Genomic DNA, 23,977 nt, shown 5'->3' with positions numbered 1-23,977 from the left:
TAGTCCGACCGTGTGTATGCAACAGTTTCGGACACAATCCATCAGACTAAATCTGATGGACAAAATCCGACGGATTTGGTTGGCAGAATCTCTGACCGTGTGTACAGGGGCTTAGATTCCGTGCCCTGAGAAATCTCATGCTCTAGCTCCCAGTGTTACCTGCTTGTTGCCCCGACCTTTGGTCTTGACTATCCTTTGTTGTCTAAGTCTGCTGCTTCCTCTCTACCTTCCTGTAGTCTACCGTGAGCATGAGCTGGTAGGCCCTAGGGGTCGCAACCTGGAGCCAGACTGCAGCTAAATCCATTTCCACCCCTAGGGGCCTCTGGTGAACACCCGCTGGCAGGGCAGGACTTATGGTGGTGGGGGCCCCTGGGCTTGAGTCACTTTTGGGCCCTACCTTCCATACATTACAGTATTTCTCGGCGTATACCACGTGTCAGCGTATAACACGCACCCCAAGTTTAGGAGGGAATTTTAAGGAAAAAAACTTTTATGAGGGAAGTTTAAGGGAAAAACTTACATTTAAATGCCCATCAATGCAGCCTTATCCGTGTCCATCTGCAGCCTTGCCCATCCTTCTGCAGCCTTGTCCAGTGTCATTTGCAGCCTTGTCATTGCAGTCTTGAAGTTTAAAAATGGTGCCGCCAAGATACAGAGTCCTGTGTATCTCGGTGGCTGTCGGGTCCTCTCGGCAGTGTAACGACATATTCGGCGGCCCATCGCAGTTTGCTATGGAAGTGGCGTTCCATTGCCGCCATCTTTCCACACCCCACACTCGTCCACAGTAAGGATACACTAAGAAGGGGTTTTTCATTTTACATGTATTTATAACAGTAAAGTCAATTTATATAGTGAAATACAGGACTTAGAACTCCATCTGACTACTTAGATCTTGAATTTTAAAAGCAGCGGCAGCCCTGCCCATCTCACAGGTTTGCTAATCTGACAGACGTTCGCTGCTTCAATTCAACATCTAAGTAGTCAGACTGAGTTGTAAGTCCTGTATTTTACTATATACTAACTTTAATGTTATAAATACGTCTAAAATGCAAAACTCTGGTGAGTGTAACAACATGTCCGCTTTACCCCTTCTGAGCCCACGTACACACGGTCGGAGATTTTGCCAACCAAATCCGTCCGATTTTGCCCGTCGGATTTAGTCCGACGGATTGTGTCCGAAACTGTTGCATACACATGGTCGGGCCAAGTTGGCGAAATATCCGATCTTTCAGAACGTGGTGACGTAATTTCGTTACGATGGGACTACATTCAGGCTAGTAGCCAATAGCTTTGATGTAGGAATTTGATCTGGGCATGCGTGGCACTTGGTCCAATGAAAATGCTCTACACATGATCGGATTAGGTCCGTCCGGCCCAGTTGGTCGGGAAATATTTCCAACATGTTGGAAAATTGGGTCGGACGGAGATTCGGACAGAATCAGTCCGATACATACCACACACAGTCGGATTATCTGACGACACGGTCCGATAAAACTCATTCCGACAGATTCTCCGACCGTGTGTACAAGGGCTCAGTGTATCCTTACTGTGGACGAGTGTGGGGTGTAGCAAGATGGCGGAGACGGAATGTAACTTCCGTAGCAAACTGCGATGGGTCGCCGAATATGTCCTTACAGTGGCTCTCAGGTCCTCTCGCAGTCCCGATCGGAGCCTAGAGTAGCTGAGTGTACTCGGCTCGGCTCACAGTCACGCCCAGTCCCTGTGTTATGTCCATCATAGGGCGGGAATGGGCATGACTGTAAGCGGAGCCGAGCTGAGTACACTCGGCTATGTATCTCGGTGGGGCCCGCGGGGCCCTCTAATGGGCAGGGGCCCATGGGCTTGAGCCCAGTCAAGCCCAATGGTAAGTCCTGCCCTGCCCGCTGGCTCTTAGATTCCATGCCCTCGGAATCTCGTGCTCTAGCTCTCAGTGTGATCCGTGCTGGTGCTCCAGAATTCCTGCTCTCCTGAATCACCTAGAGCTCCATCCACAGCAGTCAGCCATAGGGTCCACTACCTTGTGGTGCACTCCTGACCCCAAAGGGGTGCATCTGTCACCTGGACTCAGGTGACCAGACACTGTTCATTTATATATTAGATAGGAGAATGAAAATTTGACCCAATGAGGGTTTCAATGATGCAATAATACTTTGCTCAACGTGGACTGTGTTTTGTATCTTGTTTTTGTGCTAGTTTTGTTGATAAAAAAAAAAAAAGCTCTTCAGAAATGGGAACAAGTTTAGAGCTTTGGCTGTCATATGATAAAAACCGGAGAGTCTTTCCATTGTGCTCACAAACAGTAGCATATACACTGTATGGTCAAAAGTATTGAGACAACACCTGCCTTTACATAAACTGTAATGCACCGCCCCCCCCAGAGTTAGTTTGCAGAGTTCAATATTGATTTTCCCCATCCTTTGCAGCTATAACAGCTTCAACTCTTCTGGGAAGGCTGTCCACAAGGTTTAGGAGTGTGTCTATGAGAAGTTCTGAGAGGAGGTCAAGGACCGAAAGAACATCCAAAACCTGCCCTGTTTGTCGCCACTGTGGACACGTCTTTGGTGAATAGGTAGATGTTGCATCTTTTGGGCAAAATACACTATATTACCAAAAGTATTGGGACACCTGCCTTTACACACACGTGACATTTAATGGCATCCCAGTCTTAGTCCGTAGGATTCAATATTGAGTTGTCCCACCTTTGCAGCTATAACAGCTTCAACTCTTCTGGGAAGGCTGTCCACAGTGTTTAGGAGTGTGTCTATGGGAATGTTTGACCATTCTTCCAGAAGCGCATTTATGAGGTCAAGCACTGATATTGGACGAGAAGGCCTGCTTTGCAGTCTCTGATCTAATTTATCCCAAAGGTGTTTTATCTGGTTGAGGTCAGGACTCTGTGCAGGCTTCCTCCACCCCAAACTCGCTCATCCAAAACAACCCCACACCATAATCCCCCCTCCACCTAATGATTTGGACCAGTACACAAAGCAAGATCCATAAAGACATGGATGAGTGAGTTTGGGGTGGAGGAACTTGACTGGCCTGCACAGAATCCTGACCTCAACCTGATAGAACACCTTTGGAATGAATTAGAGCGGAGACTGCGAGCCAGGCCCTCTCGTCCAACATCAGTGCCTGACCTCACAAATGCACTTCTGGAAGAATGGTCAAACATTACCATAGACACACTCCTAAACCTTGTGGACAGCCTTCCCAGAAGAGTTGAAGCTGTTATAGCTGCAAAGTGTGGGCCAACTCAATATTTAACCCTATGGACTAAGACTGGGATGCCATTAAAGTTCATGTAAAGACAGGTGTCCCAATACTTTTGATCATATAGTGTACATTGTGTGGGGCTGAAACCCTGTCGTATTTTATCCAAACTAAACAAAACTAAGCTTAGTTTTTCATTTTAGTGCAAGTGATTGTTTTCTATAATTTATTCTTACACATTAAATCTAAATTACACTATCTGATGTTGCATTTAGAGATTAAATTAAAAATGAAAATGTATATTTTTGATTTAATCATGTTGCTGATTTAGCAGCAAGCGTCTTATTCATTTAACCAACATACCTGTAAAATAAAATGCCAGATGCAAATGAAAATTCATAAAGAAGAAACTGTGTTACAAAAATAAAATGTTTCACATGAGCAGTCTTTTAGGAAATTGAAAAGTGTATTGTAGTGAACCTGTTGGCGTGAAATAATAATTACATCAATTCGCCATTTGGTTTTGATATGCTTACTATACTCAGGCTTATTCATTAATATAATTTAATGCAAAAGGTTTCATGTGGTGCTTATTTCACCAAAAACACAATATTTACATCTCTATAACTATAAAAAAAATTAAAAATGAGGACCTTAAGCAATTCATTTACCTGATTTACTAGAATTGAACTATGTATTGCTTGGACTTTCCACCTCCAAGCCAATTCTGATTAGCAAGACTAGCTACTTAAAGTTATTGTAAAGCTTTGTTTATTTAAAAAAAACAAAACAAACATATCATACTTACCTCCACTTTGCAGCTCTTTTTGCACAGAGTGGCCCCAAACATCCTCTTCTGGGGTCCCTCGGCGGCTCCTCCCCACATCAGATAACCCCCTGGAAGAAGCATTCTCCCAGGGGGGTTACATTGTGAGCACGCTCCTGAATCCATCATTCGGTGTCCATAGCCGCCGAATGTATGACTCGGCCTTGCCCTCACATTTGACAAGTAATAAGCAAACATTGCAGAGCATACAGCGCTTCTAACCATAAAGATGGCCGCTGCCTCACCTTCCGTCCGCGTTACGTGTCATTCGTCACACATCACTGACGTCACCCAATGTTTCGGCATCAACATGCGTCTTCAGCGGCAAGATATTATATACTGTATATTATATATATAATATATCATAGCTCCCAACTGTCCCTGATTTCGAGGGACTGTCCCTGATTTGGAGCAATGTCCCTGTGTCCCTCATTCCTCCTCATTTGTCCCTCATTTTGGTCTGATCTATAAAGATGTATATATAAATGCAACATGAGGCAAAAAGGAAGTTCTGGACAGCCGCACTCCGGAATATAGCCTCAATTTGTAAAAAGTCCAGAAGCAAAAAAACAGATACAAGCCACAGCACAAAATGGGACAAACGAGCTGACACGTTTCACACTTAACAGTGCTTAGTCATAGCTATCAGCAAAAGTATGCAGGCATGGGACACACCCTGATTCCCATCTCAAAAAGTTGGGAGGTATGCCCTAATGCATAGGATGCATTAAGGTGAAAAAACACGAGGGTCTACAACCCCTTTAACTTTTTCTGTAGCAACATAACCTAACTTTAGAGACTATTTCATAATGAGTTTCCAAGATTATGCTTCATCAGGCGTGGAAAAAGCCCAACACAAGCTGTTGCCTAATGGGTGGCCTATTCCCCTCTCAAGGTGCTCAACATCATACGCTGTTGAGCGTATGTAGCGGACTCCTTACTGTTTCCCAGATTGAGATTTGTAACTGACCTAGCTTGTCCAGACATGCTTACCCTAACCTTCCTTTGAGTGCTGACTATATGTTTGCTTCCCTATCTAAATTTTAACCCTTGGTGTTGGTTACCCTTGGCCATATCTCATATACTTCCAACTGTAATCCTAACTTCTATATTTTGGCCTCATCTATTCTGATGGCTTCTGATGGCTTTGACCTGTCCTAGCTTGTTAAATATTTGATGTTCTACCCAGGGTCTGAATTTCTGGTTCAACCACTACATCTAGCTTGCACCTGTAGGTCTGCAGTCTTGATAACTACGCTCTATAACAGAATGCATAAGTTCTTTGGAATACAGTGCATACACATAAAGCAATCTTGAAATATAGCTAATAGAACTGAACTCTCATGGTACAGGCAAATATTGCATATTACATAGAATCCATAGTGTATGTGCGTGTGTGTGTAAAGGGTTATTTGAAAACCGAATCTTAACTGGGCAAAAGCTGTAGCCTGTCTGGAGAAAGTGTTTAATGCTCTTCCGCACAAATCATGTCTAGCAAGATTACTGATGAACTGTTAGACTAGACAGTACATTGAAAATCGATAAATTAGGCTAATATTTATGCCATATGAGACAAGTGAAATTTGCTTCAATGATTTCTGGTTCTTTGCAGTGACCTATCTAACAACAGGATTGGATGTCTGTCATCTGACATGTTCTCAGGACTTCATAACCTGCATAAACTGTAAGTATTCTTGTATTGTGATTTTCTACGTATTTACCTTGTTTTACCATAATGGTATTTGTTTAGAAATATTCATCGTGTAACTAGCATTAAACATGCCAGATACCAGGGGCAGATCCAGAGTCTAGTCTCGGGAGGGGCACAGCCAGAGAATACGTTTTTTTGGGGGCAATTTATCGGGGAAATGGCTAGTGTTGGCGCTTCAATCATCACAGCCCCATGGTTGTTATGGTGTCAGGATGATTGAAGTGCATTATTTCTATTATTACATTGTAATATAAAATTAAATAGTTCAACTCATCAAAATGCAGAATCAGTCGGAGCCCTGAACGTGTCACCTGCCACATGTTGCAGATTGTCACTTGCCATGTCACCTGCCACATGTTGCAGATTGTCACTTGCCACACATTATGGATTGTCACTTGCCACGTCACCTGCTACACGTTACAGATTGTCACTTGCCACACGTTATGGATTGTCACTTGCCACGTCGCCTGCCACATGTTGTGGATCGTCTCTCGCTGTGTCACTTTCCTGCTAAGGTGGTCTCTTGCTGTGTCCCAGAGTCAGGCAGCAGATTAGCAGTCAGGCAGCAGTGAGATGATGTCATCTCTCTGTTTCCTGCGGCTGCCTGCACAGTGAGGGCGGAACTGCACTGCAGGGATGAAGGGTGGGCGCCGGGCAGTGAGAGATGATGTCCTCTCTCTGCTCCCCCACCCGCCTACTCCATAATTGGCCAGCTGTCCACCCACCCACCGAGTTGCCCAGCTGCTTGTCCGCCGAGCCTCCTGCCCGCTCACCAACCGAGCTGGCCAACAGCCCGGCCCGCCCTCTCCCTTACCTGCGGAGCCACCCGTTCTCTTACCCGCAGAGCAGCTCAATCACCCACTTACTCACCCAATTTCTCAGGAGGGACAATTACCCCATTGCCCCCCCTGGATCCGCCCCTGCCAGATACAGGCTACCATGGACATGGTGTATAAGCTATAACACACAGGAAGTGTCTGGTCTTTGGGTGCTGCAGTGTGTAATTAGACACCTAGGTTGAACAATTGGTATTTCAGGAGTACTACTTCTCAAACTTCTCCCCAGCATTAGCTGGGGAGAAACATTTAAAGTGCGGTTAAGCACAGTGGTGTAGTGGTTAGCACGCTCGCCTAGCAGTAAAAATTGTCACTGGTTCGAATGCCAACCATGACACTACCTGGCTGGAGTTTGCATGTTCTCCCTGTGCCTGCTTGGGTTTCCTCCGGGTACTCCGGTTTCCTCCCACACTCCAAAGACATGCTGGTAGGTTAATTGGCTTCTGTCCAAAATTGGCCCTAGTATATGAATGGGGACCTTGGATTGTGGGCTCCTTGAGGGTTTAGTGACCAATGTGAGCGTGCAATGTACAATATACATGGATAGGGACAATTGTAGACACTCACTCAGGTTGAACTGGATGGACTGGTGTCTGTCGTGGTTATGCAGTGATCTTCCTGTGTTTGCTTACCTCCCCTCATGTCTTCAGACTAAGAGGCCAGCCATTTCCACCTGGTGGTTTTTATAACTTCTCCTCTAAGCATGGCTCCACCCCAGGCCCTATCAGGGACCCCTATATTAACCTGTGCACTGCAGGCCATCAGTGCTTATCGACCATTGTGTATTCCTTTGTGTGTTCATTTCCTGTTTCCTGCTGTGTGCTCTTCTACTGTTTTCCGTTACCGACTTTGGCGTGTTTTGACTATCCCTGTTTGCCTGTGATCCTGACCTTTTGGCGTGTTCCTGACTATTCTTGTCTGCTTGTGGCCCGACCTTGCCTTTGTCCCTCACCATCCCTATCCTCCTGTTGCCTACTGTGGGTGTGAGCTGGGGGACCCTGGGGGTCGCGACCTGGAGCCAGTTGCAGCCAAGTCCATCCTCACCACCAGAGGCGCTGGTGAACACCTGCTGGCTCTTAGACTCTGCGCCCCAGGGAATCTTACGCTCTAACCCCAGTGGGATCTGTCCCCTGTCTGCAGCAGTCAGCCGTAGGGTTCACAACCTTGTGGTGCACTCCTGATCCTACGGTGTGCACCTGTCACCTCGCCTCAAGGTGACCTGACAGTTTGATCAGCCATGGACCTGGCTGACCTGCCGCTTCCTGCAAATGATCCATTGCAGAGCTTAGTTCGCAGACTTGAGACCCAAGAATCGCATCAGACCCAGGTGATGCGATTCCTTCAGGATTTGGCATCCTGTTTTGAACAGGTTCAGGCCTCATTAGGACCCCCGGTTCAACAACCTCAACCGATATCTGCCGCTGCACCTATCGCATCAGTTGCAGCCACACATTCATTACTACTACCAGCTCCAGTCCGTTTCTCTGGGGACTCCAAGGCTTGCAGGGGGTTCCTTAGCCAGTGCACAATTCATTTTGAACTTCTGCCCCAAAACTTCCTGTCCAATCGGGCAAAAGTCGCATATATCATATCCCTCCTGTCCGGCGAGGCGTTAGCCTGTGGGAACTGAATGATCCAGTGGTTTCTAGCCTGTCTGATTTCTTGAAAAATTTTCGGAATATCTTCGAGGAACCGGGTCGTGTCTCCTCAGCGGCTAGCGCTCTTTTACGTCTCCGTCAAGAGTCCGCGTCTGTGGGACAGTATGCTCTTCAGTTCCGTATCCTCACAGCTGAATTGAGCTGAAATAATGAGGCCCTAGTTGCAACCTTTTTACATGGCCTCTCTGATAGAGTGAAGGATGAATTAGCAGGAAGATCCCTTCCTGCTGATCTGGACAGTGTCATCACCTTGTGTAACCAGATCGATATTCGCTTTCAGGAGAGGGCCCTGGAAAAAAGACGCCAGCACTCCCCGTTCTTTAGGCAGCCTGAGCCCCCAGTCCCTTCTCTTCGATCCGAGGCACACCCCCTGCCTGCTGAGGAACCTATGCAGTTGGGCCGGACAAAGTTATCTCCCGAAGAACCTGCTAGGCGCAGAACTCTGGGCCTATGCCTCTATTGTGGGGCCAAAGGTAATTTCCGTGATACTTGTTCTCTTCGTCCAGAAAAACGCTCAGGGCTAATACATCTGGAAGGTGGAGTATTAGACCCTGAAATATCACCTTCTCGTCTTCTCCTTTCCGTGTTGCTTCATGTCGGTGCTTCCTCTCGTTCGGTCTCAGCACATCTGGATTCCGGAGCCGCTGCCAATTTCATGGATTGGGAAACTGCATCCTCCATGAGACTTACCCTTTTGCCCCTTACAATGCCATTGGTGGTCTTGGCCATTGATGGCACTGTTCTCCCAGGGGGCCCTATCCGCTTCCAGACTCTTTCTGTTAAGATGTCAGTAGGGACACTCCACCAGGAGTGGATATCCTTCCTTGTCTTACCTAAGGCTTCATCTCCTATCATATTAGGTCTTCCTTGGTTACGGCTCCATTGTCCACACGTTGACTGGTCTGCCGGTCAGATCCTTGCTTGGGGTTTCTTCTGTTCCTCTTCCTGCCTACTCAAGGGTACCCCAAAGGAGCAATTCCCTGTTACCACCATCCCAGTATCTTCTGCTCTTCCCGCTGTATATAGCGATCTCTGGGATGCGTCCTGCAATAGTCGGACTGATGCACTCTCTAGGTCATGTGGTACTCTGGATGAGGGGCCCACCTATGAACCTGAGTCGATCATTCACTCCAGTTCGCATAACCATTTACCTTTGCCTGTCCCTAATTTCCCTTGGACGCACAGCCAGACTAACTTGTCTACAGGTTCCACAGTTGCTATGCCCTGTGATGCGATTGAGATGGTCGCTACACCTGACAATACTATTCAGTCGACCTCTGCACCAATTATGCCAGTCCAGCCCATGCCCAATGAGCTTCCTGCTTCTTGTTTAGCACCTTCAGTGACCTGGCCTCACCCTATTGCTACTATGTCCGTTCAAACCCGTTTAAGAGGCTCAATCCATCCTTTGGATAGAATACCTCATTCGGCCAGGAGGGGTTTTCAATCTTTTTCTCAGGGTTCTCTGCATTCTGTTTGTGTTGCAGCTACCCAGCTTGACTCTTGTGACATGTCACTTTCTAACCAACATGACCTCAGGGATCCACTGACCTCTGCCCAGTCTGGTGGTCCTGTTATGGATGCCCAGCTCATCTGTAAGGATGTGGGGGCCCCTGCTCAGACTCCTGATCTTCTCATGCCCTTACCCATTCCTAAAAAGCCTTTAGTCCTCAAGTCCTCTTGTCCTCTCCCTACCTCTGTTTCGGTCTCTGAGGATAATCTAAAATACGAGTTTAGTCAAGTTTTGGATTCCCGGCTCCGTAAAGGCATTCTTCAATACCTCGTACTTTGGAAAGGGTTGGGTCCTGAGGAGTGGTCTTGGATCACTGCACCTGAGGTCTTTGCTCCCTGTCTGTTAAGGAGGTTCCATCTGAAGTTTCCCTTTAAGCCTGGACCCAGGCGGGGGAAGGGGAGGCCTCGTAAGAGGGAGGGTACTGTCATGGTTATGCAGTGATCTTCCTGTGTTTGCTTACCTCCCCTCATGTCTTCAGACTAAGAGGCCAGCCACTTCCACCTGGTGGTTTTTATAACCTCTCCTCTAAGCATGGCTCCACCCCAGGCCCTATCAGGGACCCCTATATTAACCTGTGCACTGCAGGCCATCAGTGCTGATCAAACATTGTGTATTCTTTGTGTGTTAGTTTCCTGTTTCCTGCTGTGTGCTCTTCTACTGTTTTCCGTTACCGACTTTGACGTGTTTTGACTATCCCTGTTTGCCTGTGATCCTGACCTTTTGGCGTGTTCCTGACTATTTTTGTCTGCTTGTGGCCCCGACCTTGGCTTTGTCCCTCCCCTCCCTATCCTCCTGTTGCCTACTGTGGGTGTGAGCTGGGGGACCCTGGGGGTTGTGACCTGGAGCCAGTTGCAGCCAAGTCCATCCTCACCACCAGAGGCGCTGGTGAACACCTGCTGGCTCTTAGACTCTGCGCCCCAAGGAATCTTACGCTCTAACCCCAGTGGGATCTGTCCCCCGTCTGCAGCAGGCAGCCATAGGGTCCACAACCTTGCGGTGCACTCCTGATCCTATGGTGTGTGCACCTGTCACCTCGCCTCAAGGTGACCTGACAGTGTCTTTATTCAACCTTACTAACTATATAGGTTTTTATATTCCATAGATGGAAGACTGCTAAGTGTGCATTTATACTTGTGACTAATTCTCTGAAATGGGAGCCATGAGTGGCCCAGTTGACACCATCTAGTTTAACAAAAAGTCAATAATCGACTGAGCCAAGTGGAAAATTCTTGGCCTAGCAGGGACGTCTTCCTTTCAGATTCAGTTATACCACGTACACACGACCGGACTTTCCGGCAGAAAAGGTCTGACAATCTTCCCGATGGACAATCGACAGAGTTATGACGGACTTCCGAACGAACGGACTTGCCCACACATGAACGGACTAAAGTCCGTTCAAAAGTCCATTCGTTTTGAATGTGATGATGTATGATGGGACTAGAAAAGGAAGTTCAATAGCCAGTAGCCAATAGTTGGACCTATTCTGTCGGAAAGTCAGGTCGTGTGTATGAGGCATTACTGTTCAAATAGTCAGGTTCAGACCCTGGAGATTCCCCTGGCCATGCTGTTTAGCGTGGATGGAAGAATCTATTGATTTCCTCTTCTTCAGTCCACTAAAAGTGTATAGCTAGCTTTAGGTAAAACATTTGCAGTTTGAATAATTTCCTTGCATTATCTAAATGAGGGTGTTCAGAACAAGAGAGGAAATCCTCTTAAAAGTACATTTGTCTCTGCTTGAGAAATGCATGTTATGTCTATCTCTTTTCATAAAGACGTCACCTTGGTAGTGACTATGTAAAGCTGGCCATAGGTGGGTAAAAATTCGGCCAGTTCAGTAGGGATTAGCCAAATTTCCATCCATCTATGTCTGTTCCTGCTAGAGAGAACCTAATCTAACAATCAGCTTCTCTTGAATGGGGATATGGGAAAATTCTTGTTCAATCTGCACTTGCAACTAATAAGCTGCAGTGTTGATCAGTGTATTCTGACAGTGTTTTTTTTTGGAAGGTCATCTTTTCTCTTAGCCCTTGTACACACGGTCGGAAATTCCAACGGAAAATGTCCAATCAGACCCTGTTGTCGGATAATCCAACCGTGTGTGGGCTCCATCTGACTTTTTCCTTGGAATGTCCGACCAACAAAAGTTTGAGAGCTGGATATAACATTTTCCAACAACATGAACCAATCTGACTTTACCCAATCATTTGTAGAGAATTACGAACAGACAAAGTGCCCTGCATGCTCAGATCAAATTACGAGACCAAAGCTATTGGCTACTAGCCTGAACATAGTTCCGTCATAACGACCGAACGTCATCACGTTCCGTACGATCGGATTTTCCAGCAACTTTGTCCGACCGTGTGTATGCAACACCAGTTTTGGACAAAATCCATCAGAAAAAATCTGCCGGATTTTGTTGTCGGAATGTCCGACCGTGTGTACAAGGGCTTACAGCTTCTTAATTCTGCTAAAAGGATATTCTTCTTTGTTTCTTCTTTTAGGACCCATTTATATTTTGGTGGTGCACTAACAAGCATTATGCTGCAGTCAACACATTAAAACCTCCCAAAAATCAGATGCACTACAACTTTGTAATGGAATGTACTGTGGTGCATTGCTGTGCACTGAGGTGTTCAGCAACATATGTTGCCTTATAATGCTGAGGTGGCATTCAAAATGAATACTACCGCAATTTGTTTACCATGTGCTGTGGTAACACACAATGTGATAGTGTAAATGGGATTTAAATGTTTGTACTAGTGCAGCATACTTTGGTTAAGTAGGAAACATTGGGTTAACTACTTTATCATAAAAAAAATAATCTCAATTATCTCTGCTTTCTATGACAAATTCTAAGAAAATTGTATCTTCCATTACCAACAATTTTTTAGGATATGTCACAGTTGAGTCATATTTCTATACCTGCAGAAACATTGGCAATCTTGCAGCTGACATTGTTACAAAATAGTTGACAGTGGCATAGCATACTGTCACTATATTATGGGTTGAATTATTTTACTGCAAACACAGTCACTTTTTCTCTCTTCATACATTTGTTCATAACCTGATAATGCACTTGATGCCCCAAACCAAGCAAAATATAGCTATATGAAACCTTTTAATGTCTGCAAAACACAAATGAACATAGTAGTCTCCTTATTGGTCTTCACCCTAGATATTCTGTTCAGCTCTGTACAAAATAAATCTTTAATAAACCCTTATTGCATTTTGTTCTAGAAGCCATGCACTCTTTTTCTTTTGTATAGTAACACACTGTTGACATGTACAGGCGTGTTCATTTTTTTTATATACACAGTGTTATACCTGAAGGGTTCCACATGTACTGCCACTTTAAGGCTGGCTCCACCCAGGAGTGATGCCAAGGGTCAAGGGGTATAGTAGCCATCTTGGACACATGTAAGCAGCCTAATAAGATGTACTGTCCTGAGATGCATGTTGCAGTGTACACTGAGTACTGGAAATAAACTTCCATTGTTCCAGACCAGAGTCTTGTGTCTCTCACAACACAGAGGATATAACAGTGGCGACGAGGATGGGATTTACAAAGTGTCTATCAGTCTGAGAGAGAGACAAAGACATTGTGGATTGTTACCTGGATAAAAGAAATCACAGATCCCAGCAGGAAAATGTCATTGATTGGGACATTAAGTGAATTTGATGGAGAACAGACATCCTGGAGTTCCTGGGTGGAGAGACTGGAACAGTATTTCAGTGCAAATGGCATCCCAGGTGAAAAGCAAGTAGCAGTATTTCTGACAGTGGTCGGTGCTCAGACATATGACACTCTCAGGGATCTCCTTTTTCCTGTAAAACCAGCAACTAAGACATTGGCAGAGCTCCTGACACTGTTAGAGGGTCACTTCCAGCCTAAACCACTAGAGATTGCAGAAAGATTTCGTTTTTATCAGAGGCAGCAGCAGCCGGGTGAAGAAATTAAAGCTTATGTGCTCGCCCTTCGCAGACTAGCCTCTACCTGTTCTTTTGGGGAGTACCTACCTACTGCACTGAGAGAGTTTGTCATGGGACTGAATTGTGACTCTAGCCAAAAGAGACTGTTAACAGAGAAAGACCTGAGCCTTGCAAAGGCAATTGATATAGCTTCAATGATGGAAATGGCTGTGAAAGATACAGAGGAATTGAACCCCCAGGGCAGAAGAGAAGAGGTGAAACAAGAAGTTTTCAGAACAGCAGTCAAGCCCACAGTTGCAAACTGGAAATACAGACCTCCACCAAGCCGGGGGTCAGCTTGCTACCGTTGTGGGAATACAGACCATGATCACAAAGTCTGCAGGTTTAAGGATCAGACCTGTCATAATTGTGGTAAAACAGGACATCTGAAACGAGTTTGCCGAAGCAAGAAGGTGCGAGATAAACAACCTCTGAACCCCAAGACAAAGACCTATATGGTGGGAAGATATACATCATCATCTGAGTCAGAGGATGAGGAAGTGCTCCACAGTTTAGACATACATCATATGCATTCAGCACCCTCTGCAATGACTGTAGAGGTAACCATTGAGGGAAAGAAACTAAAGATGGATGTAGACACAGGAGCAGCAGTTTCAGTTATCACTCAGAAACAATGGAGACAACTTCAGACCCGAACAACTGTCCGCCCAACGCCAATCAAACTGCAGACATACTCAAAGCAGATACTCCACCCACTGGGTTATGCAAAAGTGCAGGTATTGTACAAGGGTCAGACAAAGAGACTGCCATTATATATACTAGAGAATGGGGGACCCCCTCTCTTTGGGAGAGACTGGATTGCTCACTTTGGTATGCCAGACATCGCCATAAATCCCTGTAACCATGGACGTCCGCAGAACTTTTTCCAAGGGGGGGCATCATTTCAAGGCCACTCATGCTCCGCCCCTTTTCGACAATCTCATGAAAATCTTTCCACTGGTAATACATATGTGTTATATAACAGATAATTCATCTTCACTTTGTATTGGAAGTGACTCTGTGTTCCATGCCCATATAGCCTAGAGAATGTACATCTTTTTACATTGCAATACATCTGTTGTGGCCATATTTTGATCTCATACTGTCACTGTATAGGCTGTTTTCATCAAGATAAAAATATGGCCACAACAGATGTATTGCAATGTAAAAAGATGTACATTCTCTAGGCTATATGGGCATGGTACGCAGCCACCTGAGTAACCTTGCGGACGCCCATGCTTTCAAAAACCAGCCCTGGAAAAAATTTCATACCAGCCTCACAGCATTATTATACCAGCCCAACAGCATTATTATACCAGCCCAACAGCATAACGTCATTATTTTCTTGTTCATGAAAGGGAAAAACCATGCATTTTAAAGCACATTTGATGAAGAGAGTATTAGATATAGATATGAAATCACATAGGGCTTTATATATATATATATATATATATATATATATATATATATATATATATATATATATATATATATTCAAATTCCAGTTAATAGTGGTAAGTGATCAATCATCAAGGGGGACCTCAGAAACTCTGAACGTGGGGGGAGGGGGAACCACCTTCTGCAGAAAGAATACTCTAAGGTAAGGGGGGTGGGTTACTAATATAAGGAGGAAACCCTTTATATCAGTGCCCCTTACATTATCGTATTCACTCCCCCCTTACATCAGTGACCCCCGACTGGCCTGGCGGTGCTTTCACTGACCTCCTCTCAGGTGCACTGTGCAGGGCTCAGTCAGTCGGCTCCAGCTTGGAGGTTTTATCCTATAGTCTCCTGTCCACAGTCCACACAAGTCTGACTTCTCCCATGACCCCCATCCTGGAGGTGCTCCCACTCTTGACTCCTCTCCAGACTCCCTCAGAGACTGCAGACATGCTACAGGAGATGGACAGAGACTGCAGACTTGATGCAAGAGCTCAATGCAGCCTCACCAGTGCCCATAAAATTCAGCCTCACTGTGCCCACCAAATGCAGCCTCACTGTGCCCATCAAATGCAGCCTCACTGTGCCCATCAAATGCAGCCTCACTGTGCCCATCAAATGCAGCCTCACTGTGCCCATCAAATGCAGCCTCACTGTGCCCACCAAATGCAGCCTCACTGTGTCCATCAAATGCAGCCTCACCGTGTCTATAAAATGCAGCTTTACTGTGCTGTGAATGCAGTCTCACTGTGCACATCATTGCAGCCCCTCCTGTGCCCCATGTCCCAGTCTGCAGTCCCTGTCTGTGAGAAGGTGTATTGTTTATGCTCGGTACAGTACCTTGCATGCCAGCAGGATATCCATGACGGCCATCAGCAGGCAGGGTCTGTTCTCGTTTTGGATGGGGACGGTGCTCCTTCCAGAGGATCTGTCTGCTGTGAGATGGAGTGGTCCCTGGCCACCTGCACCTTCAGCCGTCCTCATTTTCTGGCCCCAGTCTGCCTGCCCTCTGGTCCTGGGGAAGTGGAGTGAAGTGGAGAGCACTGAGTGGGAGTTGAAGAGAAGGGGGAGCAAAGAGTTGGAGAGAAGGGGGAGCAAAGAGTACTGGCGGGGTTGGAGAACACATGGGTGGGGGCAAAGAGTGAGGGGGAGTGGAGATCACAGGGGTGGGGAGCGGAGAGCGCTTGGGGGGGAACTTGAGAGCACTGGGGGGGCCAACAAGAACAGGGGTAGAGAGCACGGTAGGCTGAGAGCACTGGGGGGGCTAAGAGTGTGGGGTGGTGAAGAGCACGGGGGGGGAACAAAGAGCAGGGGTGAGTGGAGAGCAATGGGGGGAGCTTGAGAGCACCAGTGGGGGCCAGAAAGAACAGGGGTGGAAAGCACGGGGGACTGGAGAGCACTATGGGGGGTGGAGAGCACATGGGTGGGCGCAAAATGCAGGGGGAGAGGAGAGTACAGGGGTGGGGAGTGGAGGGTGCTAAGGGGGAGCCAAAAAGAACGGGGGACTGGAGAGCACGGAGGGTAGAGAGCACTGGGGGGGGCAGATAGAACAGGGGTGGGGAGTAAGGAGGGCTGGAGAGCACTGGGGTGGGGGCTAGAGAGTGATGGAGAGAGCTGAAGAGCACTGGGGGGGGGAGAACAGGGGGGGAGCATTGGGGGGAGGGGAGAGCACTGAGGGGAGAGCACTGGAGGGGAAAGAACAGGGGGAGAGAGGAGAGCACTGGGGGAGAGCACTGGGGGGAGTGGAGGGCACGGGGGGGGGAGAGCACTGGGGGGAACAGGGGCGGAGAGCACTGGGGATGGTGGCTACAGAAGGATGGGGAGAGCTGGAGAGCAGCAAGAACAGGGGAGGAGAAAACTGGGGGGGGGGCAGGAGAGTGTGGTGGTGGTGGAGGAGAGCACTGTGGGGGGGGGGGCAGGAGAGTGTGGTGGTGGAGGAGAGCACTGTGGGGGGTGGCAGGAGAGTGTGGTGGTGATGGAGACCACTGGGGGGGGCAGGAGAGCGTGGCGGTGGAGAAGAGCACTGGGGGGAGGCAGGAGAGTGTGGTGGTGGAGGAGAGCACTGGAGGGGGTGGCAGGAGAGTGTGGTGGTGGAGGAGAGCACTGGAGGGGGTGGCAGGAGAGTGTGGTGGTGGAGGAGAGCACTGGAGGGGGTGGCAGGAGAGTGTGGTGGTGGAGGAGACCACTGGGGGGGGGAAGGAGAGTGCGGTGGTGGAGGAGAGCACTGGGGGGGCAGGAGAGTGCAGTGGTGGAAGAGAAGAGCACTGGGGGGGGGGGGGCAGGAGAGTGCGGTGGTGGAAGAGAGCACAGTGGTGGAAGAGAGCATGGGGGCAGGAGAGTGCGGTGGTGGAGGAGAGCACTGGGGGGGGCAGGAGAGTGCGGTGGTGGAGGAGAGCACTGGGGGGGGCAGGAGAGTGCGGTGGTGGAGGAGAGCACTGGAGGGGGGCAGGAGAGTGCGGTGGTGGAAGAGAAGAGCACTGGGGGGGGCAGGAGAGTGCGGTGGTGGAAGAGAAGAGCACTGGGGGGGGCGGGAGAGTGCGGTGGTGGAGGAGAGCACTGGGGGGGCAGGAGAGTGCGGTGGTGGAAGAGAGCACTGGGGGGGCAGGAGAGTGTGGTGGTGGAGGAGAGCACGGGGGGCAGGAGAGTGCGGTGGTGGAGGAGAGCACTGGGGGGGGCAGGAGAGTGTGGTGGTGGAGGAGAGCACGGGGGCAGGAGAGTGCAGTGGTGGAGGAGAGCACTGGGGGGGTCAGGAGAGTGCGGTGGTGGAGGAGAGCACTGGGGGGGCAGGAGAGTGCGGTGGTGGAAGAGAAGAGCACTGGGGGGGCAGGAGAGTGCGGTGGTGGAGGAGAGCACTGGGGGGGGGCAGGAGAGTGCAGTGGTGGAGGAGAGCACTGGGGGGGCAGGAGAGTGCGGTGGTGGAAGAGAAGAGCACTGGGAGGGGGCAGGAGAGTGCGGTGGTGGAAGAGAGCACGGGGGCAGGAGAGTGTGGTGGTGAAGGAGAGCACGGGGGGCAGGAGAGTGCGGTGGTGGAGGAGAGGAGCACTGGGGGGGGCAGGAGAGTGCGGTGGTGGATGAGAGGAGGACTGGGGGGGCAGGAGAGTGCGGTGGTGGAGGAGAGGAGCACTGGGGGGGTCAGGAGAGTGCGGTGGTGGAAGAGAAGAGCGGGGGGGGCAGGAGAGTGCGGTGGTGGAAGAGAGCACGGGGGGGGGCAGGAGAGTGTGGTGGTGGAGGAGAGCACGGGGGGCAGGAGAGTGCGGTGGTGGAGGAAAGCACGGGGGCAGGAGAGTGCGGTGGTGGAGGAGAGGAGCACTGGGGGGGGGGCAGGAGAGTGCGGTGGTGGAGGAGCGCACTGGGGGGGGGCAGGAGAGTGCAGTGGTGGAAGAGAGCACTGGGGGGGGGGGGTCAGGAGAGTGTGGTGGTGGAGGAGAGCACGGGGGTCAGGAGAGTGCGGTGGTGGAAGAGAAGAGCAGGGGGGGCAGGAGAGTGCGGTGGTGGAGGAGAGCACTGGGGGGGGTCAGGAGAGTGTGGTGGTGGAGGAGAGCACGGGGGTCAGGAGAGTGCGGTGGTGGAAGAGAAGAGCAGGGGGGGGGGCAGGAGAGTGCGGTGGTGGAGGAGCGCACTGGGGGGGGGCAGGAGAGTGCAGTGGTGGAAGAGAGCACTGGGGGGGGGGTCAGGAGAGTGTGGTGGTGGAGGAGAGCACGGGGGTCAGGAGAGTGCGGTGGTGGAAGAGAAGAGCAGGGGGGGCCAGGAGAGTGCGGTGGTGGAGGAGAGCACTGGGGGGGGGTCAGGAGAGTGTGGTGGTGGAGGAGAGCACGGGGGTCAGGAGAGTGCGGTGGTGGAAGAGAAGAGCAGGGGGGGCAGGAGAGTGCGGTGGTGGAGGAGAGCACTGCAGCCCCCCTCCCCCCCTCGATCCTCCTATCCAGGCACTGTAGCACGGATCATGGGCATCTGTGTATCACAGCGCTGGATGGCTGTGTTCGGCGGCCGCTCTGTAACACAGTCCCGCCCCCCAGACCGGCTCATGTGATAGGCGGAGCGTTGATTCTCTCTACTATCACACGAGATGGTCTGGGGGGGCGGGACTGTGTTACAGAGCGGCCGCCGAACCCAGCCATCCAGCGCTGTGATACACAGGAGAGAGCGGACTCAGAAAAAAAAATAATGCAGCATGGCAGCGGCGGCGGCAGTGGCAACACCTTGGGGATTCCAGGGGGGGGCACTTGACCCCCCTTGCCCCCTGCTGCGGACGCCCATGCCTGTAACACTGTGACAATTCCGTTAGGAGATAATGAGGGATGGGTGGAGGGTGTGGTGGTGGAGGAGAGCACTGGAGGGGGTGGCAGGAGAGTGTGGTGGTGGAGGAGACCACTGGGGGGGGGGAAGGAGAGTGCGGTGGTGGAGGAGAGCACTGGGGGGGCAGGAGAGTGCAGTGGTGGAAGAGAAGAGCACTGGGGGGGGCAGGAGAGTGCGGTGGTGGAAGAGAGCACAGTGGTGGAAGAGAGCATGGGGGCAGGAGAGTGCGGTGGTGGAGGAGAGCACTGGGGGGGGGCAGGAGAGTGCGGTGGTGGAGGAGAGCACTGGGGGGGGCAGGAGAGTGCGGTGGTGGAGGAGAGCACTGGGGGGGGGCAGGAGAGTGCGGTGGTGGAAGAGAAGAGCACTGGGGGGGCAGGAGAGTGCGGTGGTGGAAGAGAAGAGCACTGGGGGGGCAGGAGAGTGCGGTGGTGGAGGAGAGCACTGGGGGGGCAGGAGAGTGCGGTGGTGGAAGAGAGCACTGGGGGGGCAGGAGAGTGTGGTGGTGGAGGAGAGCACGGGGGGCAGGAGAGTGCGGTGGTGGAGGAGAGCACTGGGGGGGGGCAGGAGAGTGTGGTGGTGGAGGAGAGCACGGGGGCAGGAGAGTGCAGTGGTGGAGGAGAGCACTGGGGGGGTCAGGAGAGTGCGGTGGTGGAGGAGAGCACTGGGGGGGCAGGAGAGTGCGGTGGTGGAAGAGAAGAGCACTGGGGGGGCAGGAGAGTGCGGTGGTGGAGGAGAGCACTGGGGGGGGCAGGAGAGTGCAGTGGTGGAGGAGAGCACTGGGGGGGCAGGAGAGTGCGGTGGTGGAAGAGAAGAGCACTGGGAGGGGGCAGGAGAGTGCGGTGGTGGAAGAGAGCACGGGGGCAGGAGAGTGTGGTGGTGAAGGAGAGCACGGGGGGCAGGAGAGTGCGGTGGTGGAGGAGAGGAGCACTGGGGGGGGGGCAGGAGAGTGCGGTGGTGGATGAGAGGAGGACTGGGGGGGCAGGAGAGTGCGGTGGTGGAGGAGAGGAGCACTGGGGGGGTCAGGAGAGTGCGGTGGTGGAAGAGAAGAGCGGGGGGGGGGCAGGAGAGTGCGGTGGTGGAAGAGAGCACGGGGGGGGCAGGAGAGTGTGGTGGTGGAGGAGAGCACGGGGGTCAGGAGAGTGCGGTGGTGGAGGAAAGCACGGGGGCAGGAGAGTGCGGTGGTGGAGGAGAGGAGCACTGGGGGGGGGCAGGAGAGTGCGGTGGTGGAGGAGCGCACTGGGGGGGGGGGCAGGAGAGTGCAGTGGTGGAAGAGAGCACTGGGGGGGGGGGGTCAGGAGAGTGTGGTGGTGGAGGAGAGCACGGGGGTCAGGAGAGTGCGGTGGTGGAAGAGAAGAGCAGGGGGGGGCAGGAGAGTGCAGTGGTGGAAGAGAGCACTGGGGGGGGGGGTCAGGAGAGTGTGGTGGTGGAGGAGAGCACGGGGGTCAGGAGAGTGCGGTGGTGGAAGAGAAGAGCAGGGGGGGGGCAGGAGAGTGCGGTGGTGGAGGAGAGCACTGGGGGGGGTCAGGAGAGTGTGGTGGTGGAGGAGAGCACGGGGGTCAGGAGAGTGCGGTGGTGGAAGAGAAGAGCAGGGGGGGGGCAGGAGAGTGCGGTGGTGGAGGAGAGCACTGCAGCCCCCCTCCCCCCCTCGATCCTCCTATCCAGGCACTGTAGCACGGATCATGGGCATCTGTGTATCACAGCGCTGGATGGCTGTGTTCGGCGGCCGCTCTGTAACACAGTCCCGCCCCCCAGACCGGCTCATGTGATAGGCGGAGCGTTGATTCTCTCTACTATCACACGAGATGGTCTGGGGGGGCGGGACTGTGTTACAGAGCGGCCGCCGAACCCAGCCATCCAGCGCTGTGATACACAGGAGACAGCGGACTCAGAAAAAATAATAATGCAGCATGGCAGCGGCGGCGGCAGTGGCAACACCTTGGGGATTCCAGGGGGGGGCACTTGACCCCCCTTGCCCCCTGCTGCGGACGCCCATGCCTGTAACACTGTGACAATTCCGTTAGGAGATAATGAGGGATGGGTGGTGTCCCTGAAGCAGCGGTTCCCAAAGATCTTTGATGACCAGTTGGGGAAAAAAAAGCATGACTGTGTGAGACTCAAGCTGAAACCCAACGCCCAGCCTAAGTTCTTCAAAGCTCGCACAGTACCTTTTGCACTCCGAGCAGGAGTGGAAGCAGAACTAAGTCGGCTGGAGGAACAAGGTGTCATCTCAAAGGTAGAGCACAGCGAGTGGGCATCACCTGTTGTACCAGTGAAGAAAGCGAATGGGGACTTGCGCATTTGTGGCGATTTCCGCATGGCACTGAACTCCCAACTGGAAATAGACCAGTATCCTCTACCCAGAGTAGATGACATTTTTGCCTCTCTTGCAGGGGGTCAAAAGTTCACCAAGCTTGATCTCAAACAAGCATATTTACAGTTTGAGGTCCATCCTTCTTCCCGCAAGTTTCTGACCATCAACACCCACAAGGGACTGTATGAGTACAATCGGATGGTGTTTGGTGTAGCCTCTGCCCCAGCCATTTGGCAACGGAAGATGGATGAGATTTTGGCAGACATTCCTTTCACTCAGTGCCTGTTAGATGACATGCTCATCACGGGACGGACGGACCAGGAACACAAGCAAAACGTGGAGCTTGTGTTGGAAAGACTCCAAGAGCAGGGTCTGAAAGTGAACTTAGCAAAATGCCAATTCATGGTGCCGAAATTGGACTTTTGTGGCCACCTTGTGGATGCAGACGGTATACACACCACAGAAGCCAAGGTTGATGCTTTAGTCAAAGCTCCTGCCCCAACCAATGTCCAGCAGCTGCGATCATACCTTGGCTTGCTGAACTATTACCACAAATTTCTGCCAGATCTGGCACACACCTTGTTTCCGTTGAACAAGCTTTTGGAGAAACACTCCAGATGGGACTGGTCGGCTGCATGCCAACGCGCTTTTGAAGTCTCTAAGCGGAAGCTGTTGGCGTCATGCATGCTTGTTCACTATGACCTCCAGAAGCCTCTGACCTTGGCTTGTGATGCCTCACCCTATGATCTGGGGGCTGTACTGTCTCACATCTTACCTGATGGGTCAGAAAAACCAGTGGCATTTGCCTCCAGGTCTTTGACGAGCAGAAAGCAATTACTCTCACATTGACAAAGAGGCTCTTGCGCTGATATGGGCAATTAAGAAGTTTCATCTTTACCTGTATGGTAGGGAATTCACCATACTGACAGACCATAAACCACTCCTTCAGATCTTTAGCCCTGACAAAGGCATCTCTCAGACTACTGCGGCCCGCCTCCAACGCTATGCCCTGTTCTTGGGAGCGTACAGTTATAAAATCCAGTATCGCGGTCATGATGCCAATGCTAATGCGGACGCAATGTCCCGACTGACAGGGAGGTCAATGGACTCCTCTCCACTGGTCAAGAGTTGTCGTTACACCAGCGTGTCCTTCTTGTCTTCTGGGGAGATAGCAGCCCATACAGCCAAGGATACCTTTCTGAAAACAATACTCTCCTGGGTACGGTCCGGTTGGCCTGCAACCGTCACACAGGATTATGAACCTTATTTCCGTAGGCGTATGGAATTAACTGTGGCTGGTAACTGTGTTTTATGGGGAGACCGAGTGATCATTCCACAGACCCTCCGGAGACACATTCTGGACTTGCTACATACTGGTCATCCCGGGGGCACACGTATGAAACAAAAGGCCCGAGGCTATGTGTGGTGGCCAAACTTAGACTCGGATATCACAACATATGTGAATGCTTGTGCTGGATGTGCACAAACTGCAAGAGACCCTCCTCGAGGGTGCGTCCAGCCCTGGACTTGGCCCACGGTTCCTTGGTTTCGACTACACTTGGACTTTGCAGGTCCGATCAGAGGACACACCTTCTTGATCATAGTGGACGCCCATTCAAAGTGGCCTGAGGTAATTCCTGTTACTCAGCCAACAACTAAGGCAACAGTTTCCATACTGTTACATCTCGCTGCTACATTTGGATACCCCAGAGAAATCGTCACAGACAATGGTGCACAATTCACCAGTCAGGAGTTTCAGCGTTTCTTGACTGCCCACAACATCAAGCACAAGTTGACCGCACCTTACCACCCAGCTACAAATGGTCAAGCAGAGCGGTTTGTGCAGACTTTTAAACGCTATTTCAAAGCTACAGTGGCTACATGTAAACAGCAGTCCCTGTCACCCCAGCAGCTGGACTCCTTCCTTTCTGCTTACAGAAACACACCACATGCAACCACCGGGAAAACTCCAGCAGAACTCCTTCTGGGTCGGCAGCCATGGACTGTTTTGGACATGCTCCGCCCACAAACAGTCCAGGAACATGTACTGCAGTCCCAAGACAAGATGGTCAAATACCATGAGATCCCCCGATTCACAGCCCAACAAAAGGTATGGGCCCGATCTTATGGGGCTTCCAACACCCGTCGGCTTCCTGCTGTCATTGCAGAGACTTTGGGACCCAAGATGTATAGGGTCTGCCTGGAAG

General features: G+C 50.8%; 1 protein-coding gene across 1 annotated transcript in view; it reads left to right on the top strand.

Moving 5' to 3' along the window:
• The window catches only part of ADGRA1 (adhesion G protein-coupled receptor A1), a 1,280,537-nt gene that overhangs the window by 243,464 nt on the left and 1,013,096 nt on the right, over positions 1-23,977 (top strand). Inside the window, exon 4 of the mRNA XM_077455240.1 lies at positions 5,652-5,723. Within this exon, the coding sequence (XP_077311366.1) occupies positions 5,652-5,723 (72 nt within the window). The remainder of the gene's footprint in view (positions 1-5,651; positions 5,724-23,977) is intronic.

This window comes from Lithobates pipiens, unplaced genomic scaffold (genome assembly GCF_037356315.1).
Source record: "Lithobates pipiens isolate NorthernLeopardFrog02 unplaced genomic scaffold, aLitPip1_a1.2 Scaffold_25, whole genome shotgun sequence".
Lineage (NCBI taxonomy): Eukaryota > Metazoa > Chordata > Amphibia > Anura > Ranidae > Lithobates > Lithobates pipiens.
This window is presented reverse-complemented; position numbering and strand designations above follow the sequence as displayed.